At 45.8% G+C, this 13,619-nt stretch overlaps 2 protein-coding genes across 2 annotated transcripts; one reads left to right on the top strand and one right to left on the bottom strand.

Annotated features, from left to right (window-relative positions):
- Positions 1-24: 24 nt before the first annotated feature.
- On the top strand, positions 25-6,357 carry AGABI2DRAFT_202190 (hypothetical protein; the record flags this gene model as incomplete). The annotated part of the gene is made up of 22 exons (XM_006459733.1): positions 25-196; positions 246-503; positions 556-567; positions 628-646; positions 706-716; positions 770-885; positions 948-1,141; positions 1,286-1,381; positions 1,448-1,643; positions 1,697-1,904; positions 1,969-2,252; positions 2,313-2,337; positions 2,468-2,520; positions 2,601-2,729; positions 2,788-2,820; positions 2,887-2,923; positions 2,997-3,771; positions 3,842-5,705; positions 5,763-5,878; positions 5,936-6,022; positions 6,076-6,184; positions 6,241-6,357. Exons 1-22 carry the CDS (start codon positions 133-135, stop codon positions 6,355-6,357), a joined length of 4,803 nt encoding a protein of 1,600 aa, XP_006459796.1. The 5' UTR covers positions 25-132.
- A 1,889-nt stretch (positions 6,358-8,246) lies between these two features.
- On the bottom strand, positions 8,247-10,541 carry AGABI2DRAFT_191638 (cyclopropane-fatty-acyl-phospholipid synthase). Its single transcript, XM_006459732.1, has 11 exons — positions 10,379-10,541; positions 10,165-10,324; positions 10,094-10,110; positions 9,972-10,030; positions 9,756-9,920; positions 9,490-9,699; positions 9,247-9,435; positions 9,067-9,188; positions 8,871-9,001; positions 8,618-8,820; positions 8,247-8,563 (listed from the first exon to the last, which is right to left on the bottom strand). Exons 1-11 carry the CDS (start codon positions 10,494-10,496, stop codon positions 8,537-8,539), a joined length of 1,401 nt encoding a protein of 466 aa, XP_006459795.1. The 5' UTR covers positions 10,497-10,541; the 3' UTR covers positions 8,247-8,536.
- Between the last annotated feature and the right edge of the window lie 3,078 nt (positions 10,542-13,619).

The following is a 13,619-nucleotide window of genomic DNA, read 5'->3' as shown; positions in this document are numbered from 1 at the left end:
AAAGCACATTACTTACATTAGTACTGAATACAATTGTATTTGTTCTGATCAGCCGTGGTAACAATCAGACTTGACATACTACAGCCAACATCACAGAGTGGGTCGTCCTGCTCACCCTCCCCACACTCCAACATGGCCGAGGCTGGAGATGGCAACATCAAAGTCGTCGTCCGCTGCCGCCCCCTAAATACTCGCGGTCCGTCGTCCTCATCACCTCGTTTTGTATCGCCCTCACCTTCCTCTAGAACTCGCCAGGGGAGCCAAATGCCTCATTCGCATGCAAGGGAATCAGACCTTGTTAGACCCGCCAGAAACTGGCTCATCCCAGGACTCGAAGCGTGCAACCGAGCGCAAGACAATGCCCTTTAGCTTTGATAAAAGTTACTGGAGTGCTGGCCCACGCGATGACCCCGGTTACTGTTCCCAACAGACTTTGTACGACGACTTAGGAAAGGAACTCTTGGACCATGGCTTTTCTGGCTTCAATGCGTGTATCCTTGCCTGTGCGTTACTCTTGTCCCTGTGTATCTTAGTTGTCTGACTGCGTCTCCGCAGATGGTCAAACAGGTGTGCCAGTCGTCTCCTCGTTTCCTCCACTAAATTTAATCTCGCCATGTGCAAACCAAGGTTCTGGCAAGTCCTACAGGTGTGCATCCTCGCCTTTCCATCCTCATGCTGGTCACTCACCTTCCATTCATTTCATAGTATGATGGGCTGTACGTCGCCACAACCCACCGATATCTTTCACCAACTCACCATATCTCTACAGATGGTCAAGACAAGGGCATCATCCCACTCACCTGTTCCGAACTTTTCCAACGTGTCGAGTCGAAGAAAGCACAAGATCCCAACATCAACTTTACCGTCGAAGTCTCCTACATCGAGGTAACCATGTCCACCCTTTCCCACCCTCCTACATTCCAACTTATCCCGCTTGATTTCATAAGATCTACAATGAAAAAGTCCGTGACCTTCTCAACCCAAAGAACACCGGCAACCTTCGCGTTCGTGAACATCCAAGTCTAGGTCCCTACGTCGAAGATCTATCCAAGCTCGTGGTAACGAGCTACGAGGGTATGATGACACTCATGGATGAGGGGAACAAAGCGCGTACTGTGGCTGCTACCAATATGAATGAAACGTACGTACTCTTTCCTTCAAGCTCGTCCCGCGCTCCCGAAATCTACTCTTCCCCCCTCTTGCTCAAAAGATCGCGGTTCTCGCGGAAACGCGACGCTTCTCATCCAGAATGAAATTCGTTGACCTTTCTTTGCTTCTCCTTCAGCTCTTCACGTTCACATGCTGTCTTTACTCTCCTTCTCACAATGAAACGGCACGATAACGACACGAACCTCGACACCGAAAAGGTTTCGCGTATCAGGTCCGTCTTTACTCCCCCTTCCTCAACCCTTCCATCGAATCTGATTTTTACATCCTCCAACCTTAGTCTCGTCGATTTGGCAGGTTCCGAACGCGCCAATTCAACGGGTGCGACAGGTCAACGTCTCAAGGAAGGTGCCAACATCAACAAATCCCTAACCACCCTTGGTAAAGTCATTTCTGCTCTCGCTGTGCAAAGTTCATCAGAGGGTAAGAAGGGAAAGAAGGGGAAGGCTGAAGAGTTCATACCCTACCGTGATTCTGTACGTTTTCAATATACAAACAACACTTTTTTCCTCAATGTTTCTTCTTTCAGGTCCTTACATGGCTCCTTAAAGACAGTCTTGGTGGTAATTCCAAAACTGCCATGATAGCTGCAATCTCGCCCGCCGATTATGAAGAAACACTGAGCACGTTGCGCTATGCCGATCAAGCGAAGAAGATCAAGAACAAAGCTGTAGTGAACGAGGATCCCAATGCGAAGTTGGTCAGAGAGCTCAAGGAGGAATTGGAAACGCTCAGAGGTACGTTGCAATCCCTTTATTTTTTTCAAAAACACTCTTTCTCACCTTTGTTTTCACATTGCAGCCCGCGTTGCGGGATCAAGCGGCGAAGAACATTTTGATCCCAAAATTCCCGCTGAAAAGCAAATTGTGACTTATCAGACCAAGGAAGGTGTCATCAAAAAGGTCACCAAAGCAGAGTTGCAGGAACAGATGGAAACGCGAGAAAAGTTGATGAATGAGTTGAATGAGACTTGGGAACAGAAGTTGGTGAGAACTCAGGAGGTACAGAAGGAGCGGGAGAAGGCGTTGGAGGAGTTGGGTATTACGGTCGAGAAGAACTTGGTCGGTGTGCATACACCCAAGAAGGTATTTAGAGCCAACATGACCATCCTATCTCAAATCAGAAAAAGCTGATGGATTTTGCAGATGCCTCATCTCGTGAATTTGGTACGTGTCCATCCTAAATGAAACCAAGTATGTAAATAGTTCATTGATGAACTGCTTGGGTTTCGTAGAACGAAGGTCCGTTTATCTGGTGCGCTGCTTTAGGTACCGATTCATTTATTAATCCCTTCTTACAGATCCTCTGATGAGCGAGTGTCTGATATATCAAATCAAACCCGGAAAGACACTCGTAAGTATCTAAATCCTTACCTTACCTTTTTTAATAAGGGTAGAATCTTAACTTATATGCTCATATCCTTTACGCGTTAGGTTGGGAGGTTAGACAACGAGAAACCCGCCGCGATTCGCTTAAGTGGAGACAAAATCCTAGAAGAACACTGCTATTTCGATAATATAGATGGTAAAGTCACGCTAGAGTGTATGCCTGACAGTATTACGGTATGTTTGCTTGCTACGATCCCGAGATCCCTTGAGCATCTGATGATCATACTACTAGTTTCTAAATGGGAAGCAAATCGCGGCCGGGCAGGTGGGGATTTGAATTATCTCGGCCCTTGTGAAGTCTAATGTTTATGTATCTTTTTGTTGTTGACAGCCTCATAAACTTCGATCTGGGTTTCGTATCATCATGGGTACGTACAATTCTCTTCCATTATCAACCACCAGCGACTTCATACTCAAAATACCATTTCCACAAACTTTTAGGTGATAACCATGTATTTCGATTTAACAACCCGGAGGAAGTGCGAAAGAAACGAGATCGCGCAACTGCCAAATCCAATCTTCACATGAGCATCTCCGCTGCTGATCTGGAGGGAGCAGAAGGTTCCCCTCGTCCCGAATCTCCGACAACCTCAGAAGACGACCGAGGTGACGTTGATTGGACTTTTGCGCAACGTGAAGCAGCTTTTGCACGATTGGGTTTGGACCCGACTTTGGATAACCTGCCGGATGATGACTTGAACAAGTTGTTTGAGAAGATTACTAGAGTCAAGACGTTGAGGGATATTAATTCTAAACCTCGCCCGGAAAGTAGTCTTTCACAAGCGGATGATATTTGGAGTGAAGCTGGTGGAAGGCCGTTACCAAGTGAAGCTCCTACGGATGATACGAGTTTACATGGAAGTCCCGCCGTAGATGATTCCCTCAAAGACGCTCAACACCATCTCGAGAATAGATTAAACGAAATCCAGGAGAATGGTGTAATGTCGAATGTAGAGGCAGAAGATTTGAAAGCGGAGAAGGAGCATATGGAACTTCAATTGAACCGCGTTCGTACTCAGATGAAGAGGCTAATTGATGCACGGGCTAGAGGGGAAACGGAATTCGAAGGGATGGATTTTGAACCTGTCATTTACTCTGCGAGACAGTTACGGCTTATACGCAAGGTTTTGGACAAGTGGAGGGCTCATAGATCATTTTCAATGGCGGAAATGATCTTGACCAATGCGGTCGCTGTGAAGGAAACAAATATCATCAGGTGAGCTCGTGAACGTTTTTTACGCTTGGATGTTGTTTTCCCCTAATGATTGCTTGTGGGATTATCATAGTAAAGAATTGGGGAAATCTGTTTCCTATAATTTTGCGATCGCATCTGGGGGATCGCTGGCCGCTCCAGTATCTGCGATCGATAGCATCGCAGGTTTAGACCAATTCGGTGACGTTGCAGATCCAATTCTGCGTTCGAATACCCAGCCTTCTGTGGCAGTTAAAGTCATCGATCGCAAACACAATGCGATTTATGTATGGTCCCTGGATAGGCTACAGCAACAACTACAACGCATGCGTAATCTCACAACCTATATCGATCGGCCTTCGTATACCCAACATTTCTCTTCTGACGAACCCTTCTATGATTCCCCGCCTCCTGAATACTCCTTTATTGGCAATGCATTAATCTCACTTGCACCACTTTCTCGTCGATTATCGTCTTCTTCGACTGTTGCGATTTTCTGCAGATATACTGCAGAAGCTATCGGTTCCTGTCGTGTTGATATCAAACTTGTCAGCGCGATATCGCCGTCGAAGTATGCTAGTGCTTCGTCTGCGTCTACGCGCGCTTCATCCCCTGTCCCCGGAACTATTCATCCAGGCACTAAGCTCAATTTCTTCTTGACGGTGGATTCTGTCAAGGGACTTTCACCACATGATTTCTCTGCCATTCACCTCCAAATTCGGTTATCGTCATTCGTAGGGGCCGCCGTGACATCTGAAGAAGTGTTTCCTTCGTCAGCGATTGATATTGACCACGCGTCGTTATCAGAACTCAAGTTCCGGCGAAGTTTTACGATAGTCGCATCGTCCAAGGTTTTGAACCACTTACGGCAAGGATATGCGCCTATAGAATTCTTTGCGACTTTGAAGCCTACCTATTTGGAACGGATGGAAAGATGGGATGAGATGCGTGACCAGAAGCAAAATTATACCCCTCGAGTACCTTCGCCCCCGAATCCAAATTTGCCTCTGCCGCCGTCTCCGTCTCGACCTGCTTCCTCATTGAGTCCGATGCGCCGGTCAGAGAATGAATTTATGGTTGAGCAAATGCATGATGTTATTGCTTGGGTTCAGATATGCGAGTTGGGGCTTAATGGGTCCTATGTCCCTGTACCAGTGATCTCCCAAGGAAGCATCGACCCCGGAGCGTTCTCTCTTCATCAAGGACTTCAACGTAGGATCGTGGTCAATCTCTCATCGAATTCTGGGCAGCAACTTCCTTGGTCGGAGTTTACCAAGATACGAATTGGGAACGTGAGGCTTCTGGATGCGAAAGGACGCATGCATGACTCGACTTCAAGAGCACTCGTGACTTTGGCTTTGCAGAAGGAACAGAATTTAGAGTTTAAACGAGACGGGACGGGTACTCTGTCTGCAGAAGCACTTTGGGATTCGAGTATGCATGATTCGGTGTTGCTTAATCGCGTCACTGCGGCAAACCAAAGGATCATTTTGAAACTGACGTGGGGAGTGGCGGTGGATATATGTCAGGAACCCGTGCAGTTTAGTATGGATGTGGCGATTGCCATGCATGCAAGGGATGCGAGTCCACCGTCGAAGTTTCTGACATTCTTCGCCTCGAACAAGGTCCTTGCAAAGTCGAGTACCTTGTTTAGTGTCAAGTTATCGCCGCCTTTGACAAGATCGGCGAAGGATTTGTGGAGGTTGGATACGTCGGAGAAATATGTGAGGGGTGAAGAGACGCTTGGTGCTTGGAAACCCCGAGGTATAACGGTTGTGGAAGATTATGGTCGCTTGATCACGACCGAGCGGCGAGCTGCTGATGTACAAGCTATCAGAGTTATTGTGGCTACAAATCCACCCCGTCAAATTCAGGCTGATGCTTTGGTCTGGAAAGGAGAAGATATCCTGAGACGCTCTGTCCAACTCTGGCAGAAGCAATTTGGTCATCGTGGGAAGGTGAGTACATGACGATCTTTTTTGATCATGAGTCTTTGGAATCTAAAGTCTGTTTAGATCACTCTCAGCCAAGAACCTGATCCTGAGGAGACTATACCGAACGGAAAGACAGAGAGGATGGAGAATGCAGAAGCATTCAAATATATTTCCGAAACGAGAGTGATACCCCGGAGGTAATTTACCGGTTGGCCCATAATGCGGACCGATGGGTTACTAATCGATTGCATCAGTGACAGCACGACGAAGAAAGGACACCTCCTGATCCTCAGTGACGCAAGTCAGAACACTTGGGAGCGACGATGGTTTGTGTTAAGAAGGTATGACGATGAACCTCTGTTTACCCATCTTTACTTACCACCACGTCATGTAGACCATACTTACATATGTATGCACACTCCAACGAACTGGAAGAACTTGGCATAATTAGTCTTTCCGGTGTCAATGTGGAAAGCGATCCTCGCAAAGAATCTCTCCTTGGCGTGAGTCTCTGATCTACCTGTCCGCCTGAACCCGACTCTGAGTAGTTTTTACCCAGAAACCATATTCTTTTACTCTCTTTACCGCTTCCAACTCGCATGCCCTAGCTGCACCTAGTCTCAAAGAACTCCAGTCATGGACAACAAAACTAGACCCCACCCGGTTACCCGGTTAATGTGTTGATGATAATACAGGTTTTTTCTTATTTTATATATCTTGATATTCGATGGGTGTCATGACCTATTTGTTCCTAACTGCTATTCGTCCATTCATTTTTCGTAGATATCTGCACCACATGTACGCCCTATCTATAACAGTCTTACAGTCTTACTAGGAAGTATACTACACGATCCTTAACACTTATCTGTATATTTTTGTGAGTTTATAGGTTATTTATATTCTTACAGAGACAACATCTCAGCTGGAAGTGCCCGCCGGAACAGCGCGTCCGCCCACAGAAGGTACTGATGTTTCGTCATCGTTCATATTACCAAGTCCAAGGACAAGGTTCGCTTGGTTAGGCTAGTATCCCATGACAAGAGCAATCATATCATTCCGCTCTTATCCTGGAAAAACTATACTTCTTTCTCCCCGTCGTTCCGGTCTGACATCCGTCCCTCCCATTTGAATACAACTTGTGGGCAAATCCTTCTGACAGTTACTGGGCAGTTACATGAGAAGGATGTCAAAGGCACATGTTTGTGAATCGTGATCGATCGATATTCATATCTGCAATTGGGCATTTCAAGCCAATCAGAGGGGCGTGTGAGCATACATAGAAATGACTGAAAATGTTTGAAAAGGTTCGAAAAGTTTAAAAAATAAAAGCCTAAACCAGGAAAACGATCTTTTTACATGCTATTCGGAATTTTCCGCTTCCATACAATACATACAATTTTCAGTTCGTCTTTGACAGTCCTTGGGAGTGTTCCATTTAGTCCATTCACCTGATCGCTTTTAAAGCGTACATTCTATCACTTGGTCTCACAGAAATTCACGCATCACGTACCACGGAGTTGTCTCTTTACCCCGTTAGAAACCAGCAAGTCCATGCTTCTCACAATCTGATAGTCAACGTGGCAAATCCGTTCGAATTCATATGCGGGCTCTTGGCGCCTTGCTTCATGTAAAAAGCGATTATTGAATACGGAAGCCTTCTCACTAGGAAATTTAAATCAGAGCTTACGGCTTCGAAAACGTCCGAATGAAAATTTCTCAACGTAGGGAAAATGTATATCTTGATTCAGAACAACTACTTGCACCCACTGCCACACAGTGCGATTCCTTGTCTTCTTTTATCGCACTAGGGACACATAGTATCACGAACAGAGCACGAAGAAAACATCGGTCTCACCACGCTTCCAATTCTCTCGACCGACATTCGGAATAGTCCGCAATCCCAGCCATTCGAGTTTGCTAACCCTGTTCCAACATTCTCCCACTAATTTTTGGATGTGTCTACGCAAACTCCCAGGTGTGAGGGTGAAATTTTTTTTTTGCGTACAATGTTTAAACTTTGATTCTCCTCCCCCAATGTGATCTCAGCCAAGCCAAATTGATTTTATTTTAAGAGCAAGGCCTCGAACCGACTTAAACCGAGTCCCTCACTTTATTCTGGACAGCTATTTTTGATGATCGATTGTCAGAGCATGTGGCGGGTTATTGTTCACTCTGGCAGGATAAGAAGCTGGAGTAATGACGATGACCTACCTCTGGTACGCTTTTAGTTCCAACAGACTGACGACATCGAACGCGTGCTATGGACATCCGACTCGTAACTATTCAGAGAAACGACTGGAAGGTCGCTCCGACTTCCCGAGTCGCTCTTTTCGGCTGCGATCATGATCACGATCATTTCTCTTGAATTGTGTTTTTTGTTGACTTATGAGGATGTATGAGTGTAATAAGCAGTGCGGCTAATGTTAAACTATTTTTATATCACCGACATTGTATACACACAATTGAATTGCAAGGACTTGGATTTAATAATCCCGAATCTCCAGTGAGAGTCAGGTGAGAGTCCTGATCCAAAGGCAGCCATCACTCAAGTTCATACTTTTTGTTCAATAAATCCAGGTTTAATTGATGAGAATGTATAAGTAATGGTACATGGTGCAAGTGCGTCTATTTAGCTCTCGCCATAACATGGCTTCGATGCTATGAAATCCATCCAACCAGGGGCTAGTAAATATTATATGTTTACAGAAGAAAAGGAAGAATTCGAAGTGGAAAAAAAGTCCTATCCGCAAAGGCAGACAAGGGAATAAGGATAGTATGGCCATAGGATATAAGAGCCAGAAGATATTTAACATTCTATAAAGAAAATAAAGGTGAAATCAAGGGTATTTTTTGATTCAATCGCAGCGCTCAGGCGTGTCGTTCTAGAGTAAGTTTAGCCATGAGGTATTAAATGGTAGTACATCAAGTCTACTCACTTGGCGTATGAATGTGAGCATATGACATGTGATGTAGCCTTTGGCGAAACCAGCACCAGCATAGGCAAAAAGATATTGCCACTTGCGCTTGAAGGCGTCATAGTCCGCACGATCGTGTAGAGAAGGATAGTCTTTGGCCACAAGATCCTGGGTGAGGTTGGCCTCAAGACGGCGGCCCCATTCGCGCAGCGTGCGAGGATAGTCTGATGAATGTGTCAGGAAAAGGGTATCACAATCGGAAGGCTGAACATACGAGCTGCGTGATTCTCCACGCCTTCAAGAGTGAAGCGACCTTGTGAGCCAGTGTTCATGGCAGTGATAAGAGTCGTAGCACTCGGTAGGCAAGAGTTAGGCCACATATAGCGACGCATAAAGTCTTCGGCTCTGTTAAGAGAAGAATGAATACGTCAGTTTCCTGTTTTAGAGACCTTTCCAACAGAAAAACGCACTGATAGCCGGTGTATCTTGACTCTGGGAAGGTCGATGAGGTGACGACAGCCACTGCATCTCTTGATTTTAAAGCGAAGTCGACGAGTTTGAAGTAGGTGTTGTAGTACTTCGCACCCACATGCTAAGGCACAATTCCATCAATTTGACGATTCAAGGCCTAAGAAGGAGTAATAACAAACCTCAATCATTTCAATGGAAACAAAAGCATCGAAAGCCTTTTCAAATTCCGCGGGAATTTCACGATAGTCAAGGAGGTGTACGCGAATACGACCTTCGAGTCCGGCAGCCTTGATTCTTTCCTCCGCAAGGGTTTTTTGTTCAATGGACAGCGTCAGGGTGTCAACTTCACATCCAAAATGACGAGCAGCCTAGTCAGAACGTCAGCGTCAAGATTTGGCGATAGTGTAATAATATATGCCTACCTCGATGGCGAGACCACCCCAGCCGCTGCCGAATTCGAGGATTCGGTGGCCAGGTTTAACACGAGCCTGGCGCAATACATGGTGAATTTTGCGTAGTTGAGCAGCTTCTAAGTCTCCTGGGGTTGGTCCATACTCGAGATCACCACGAACACCACCTTCTGCATCAGACCAGAGGCCGCAGGAGTACATCATCTCGTTACTGAGGAAAGCCTAAGCGCAGATGTGAGGATGAAGCAAGGTGTAAGAGAGACACGAAACGAATTTACCTTGAATAGTTCATTTGACTGATCATAGCTAGCAATTGCATTGAGGCGTGCCTGCGAGCGTGTTTGACCCAGGAAGCTGTTGTAGAGGCCGGAAATTGCCGACGAGATTTTTGCCACGGTGGAAGAAAGTGTGTCTTCCATTCCACTCTGGTTGTCCAGCCACAACTAGGAGAATAATGTCAGAGAGCGACGATTGAAGCCAGAGTATCCCCTTACATTCATGGCACCTTTAAGTGATGAAACTTCAATATCACCGATCATGTATGCTTCGCTGACTATATAGGTGTGGAACTTTAGTTAAACCAACTCTTGTTGTGATGGATGAGTTATAAACTCACAGCCCAAGTCTCCTGATCTGCGTGAAATCGTTAGCCAAAATAACAAAATAAACAAAGGCCTGGATGCTCACAGGAGGATGCGTAGCCAGAAATTGTCGTTTATGATCTTGATATGGACGTCATTACACCCTTTTTGGTAGTTCCCATAATAGTATGTCCCTTCGGAATCGGAGATCGTCAGGTGGCCAACGACTATCGCGTCGGTGAGAACAGTCAAGATTGAGCTTCGGGCTAGAATGCTGGTTAAAACTGGAACTATTCCTGGAGCGCATGGGGGGCGCATACCGAACACTACTGCCCAGGTCTTGGGGTTGAGATTGGAGAAAGAGAAGCGCGAGGGAGCTTGAAGAGCTTTGGAAGGGGAGGGGAATTGAAGGCAAGGTTGTTGGAACGAGGCAGACATTTTGGTAGAAGAGAAGATGGAAGAGCAGAGGCGGTGAAGAAGTTTTACTGGGAGTGAGGATGAACAGAGGAGAGTGGAGGACTTTATATGCATTGGACGGACGAACGGCGAGATCTATAGATTTTACAATCTACGGGTGAATCTGGAAGGACCATCTGTATAGAGGGCGGGAAGTTATGAACAGTACAAGTCAACAACCGCAAGGGAGGATTCGCGACAGATTGCATCGCAAAGATGAAATCGTACTTGCCAGATGGATCGTTCTCCCAGGGCCTCTCCTCATCAACACATGTTCCTCCTCCTCAGGACCCTTCCACATACAATCCTAATCCCGCCAACCCTCCCCGTGCAATGTTCAATTCCCCTGTCGATTCCTCCCGTTCAGGCCCCAGAACCACCACGAACCCACACGTCTCCATCAGCTTCCATGGCAGCCTCATTCCAGAGCATGTTAGTAGGCCTGCACCCTTTTCACACGTGGTCAAGTTATCCAAGTTCTGACATGATCGACGCCCAACCACTATTTTTTCTTCCATCAAAACCCAGGATTTCACTTTTTGGATTCCCTCTCTACCGAGGGAAACCCGAATCTGATCCCAATAGGAACCGATTAGAGGATCCCGGTGCCTCTGATCTAGATAACCTTTTACCTCCCTTTGAATAAGGTCTTTCCTTCTATTCCAGAATCATCATCGAGCTCTTCACCACGTCTGTTGCCCTAGAAGGTGCCCCAAAAGGGTGTGCACATTTTATTCCCTTTCATGCACCGCTCCTGAGAATTTATCCAAAGTTTCCACGGGAGTAAGCTGGAGCGGCAACCACCAACGATTCACGAACAATAATGCATGTTTTACTCTAGCATTGGCTCACACCTATCTGATTCGTCAGGAAAACGGTACACTGTACTGAAGTAATATCTTTTGCTTCCAATATCCGCGGCAGGCTTGTACTTGATGGGACGACGCTCAGACGGCGCTGATGCATAGATCGTATACTATTGCTTCGTCGTCGGAACGAACATCACCGACATGTCCACCTCTTCCTTGATTGTGTTTTAAATTCAACACCTAAGAATTTATCTCCTGGTTTTCGAATCAGAACCTCTCTGTTCCTCCTTGTTCATCTAATGATTGATCAACCGCAGAATATTTATACTTTAACAGACCGTGTCGGACTGGACACTTACATCGCAGTCAAAGCAATATTATGGGTGATACAACAGACCTCTTTCCACACCGTGACATGTAGCAATCTCAATTATTCCTCTCAGCACGTCATTCTAACTGTGCACTCCTCTCGGTCCGTGTTAGATTCTACAGTTGAATATATCACTGGGTTTATCACCCTAAGGCTATGATGAGCGAATTTCCGACAATCCGAGGCTAGAGAGTATTTATTACTGGCCTCGTACCTAGATTCCACTCACAACGCCATTCAAACCATTGGTTGATCATCGTTGACCCGTTTGGACTCACCGAAGGCAACACCCATCGAGCCCCCACTCCGCAGACAATTCCATCATATCATTTCGTATCAACCGCGGTTACACATGTTCCCCCCAAGAACTGTCGGGGCTAAGCATACCACCTACGCAAAAGCCACGGACTTAGACTATTATACCTTCCTCGAAAAATAGAGATGATAAGTCCGGACTGGTTGGGGGCGACCCTTGTTGCTCAGGCTGCCAATTATCTATCTCCGATCTAGTCACAGTTTGTCTACGGTCACAATCGGTCACAACTTGGGTAGATGCCAGCTGTTGAAGCTACTGTACATGGAAATACGAAAGAAAATTGACTGACAGAGAAGACAAATAAGAGATGTTGCGTTCAGGCGTTTGAAGCAAAATATAATCATATTTTTTATAAGTGAATATTCTACATACTGATTTCTTTTTTTGTGCAGCGTTTCAAAATGAGATTGACTGTAGAAAGGTAAACTATCATAGATAAATTATTGTTTTGTTCACGATGCCACGTTAGGATACAGTCGAGACTCTACAAGAGAAAAATTAGCTCAGTACATTGGTATATAAAAACCTTTAGTACAAGTAAGAAAGGTGGCGTCTCCCACACTCTAATAGTATTAAGCATCCTGCGTACCGATCCGCAACTTTACAATTCATCCCGCTGGCACATTCTGTCTTTTTGTAGTTTTAGCGGGGCGCATCTGCGACGCCACGAGAGCGATGGGATTTAATAGGAAATGGCATTTCACCTGATAAACAACTATCCCCTGATAAGCGCTCTAGGGCTAAAATAATATTTATCTACAAATTGCCTATAGTCATATCCACACGTCCTCCACTAAAGTACAACGTCACGACTTGTTCTACAAGTTCACCGACGCAAGTAGCCTAGCTCGTGGAAGTCTTTGGGCATAAAGCGTATTGAGAAGCGGGTCCAGAACATGAATCCATCAATGACAATTTACAACATACTTACAGTACGAGCTGAAAAGAACAACGCAAAATATTCAGCCTGGGGAAGGATGTTGAATTTGCTTGCCCGCCTTGTCGGTTGCCAGATGCCCATCGGGAATAGCTATAGAAAGAAGCACCCAACTTCGAAAATGGTGCAGGGAGTTTATTGATTAAAAAGTTGTCCGTTTAATGTAAACGATCAAGCGCGTTGTGCAGAAAGCCGCCTCTGACTGGGAAGTTTCAGTTCCATAATAAGGACATGTACAGCAGACAGCACGAAGCTACCGCCTTCACGGGTAAGACAGCAAGTTGATATCTTCTTATCCTTCAGCCTTGATGCATGAGGACTTGGGGACAATGAAGCACTTGCTCGTGTTTGCCGCTCACTCGTCCTGTTGGTTCTCATTTAATAGAACAAGACTGCGGCAGATGGCGATTGATATATGGACCTGGATCGATCGCTACATCAGTAACGCTATTGTCTCCTTCGTCCTCCAGTAAATCATTCCCAGCATGACTGAAATAGGGGACAATAGTCACTTTCAAGCGATGACCTGTGTTCAAAAGACTGTGCTGTATGTTCCTACAGTCTTCTCTGAAGGCGTTCGCTCGAAAGGAGGATTCGAATTAACCTGATCCTTGAAACTTCATGGATACAAAGTTCGATCACCCAGACTAGTTCGGCTTGGCGGAAGCCCTGG

This window comes from Agaricus bisporus (genome assembly GCF_000300575.1).
Source record: "Agaricus bisporus var. bisporus H97 unplaced genomic scaffold AGABI2scaffold_4, whole genome shotgun sequence".
Taxonomy (NCBI): domain Eukaryota; kingdom Fungi; phylum Basidiomycota; class Agaricomycetes; order Agaricales; family Agaricaceae; genus Agaricus; species Agaricus bisporus.
This window is presented reverse-complemented; position numbering and strand designations above follow the sequence as displayed.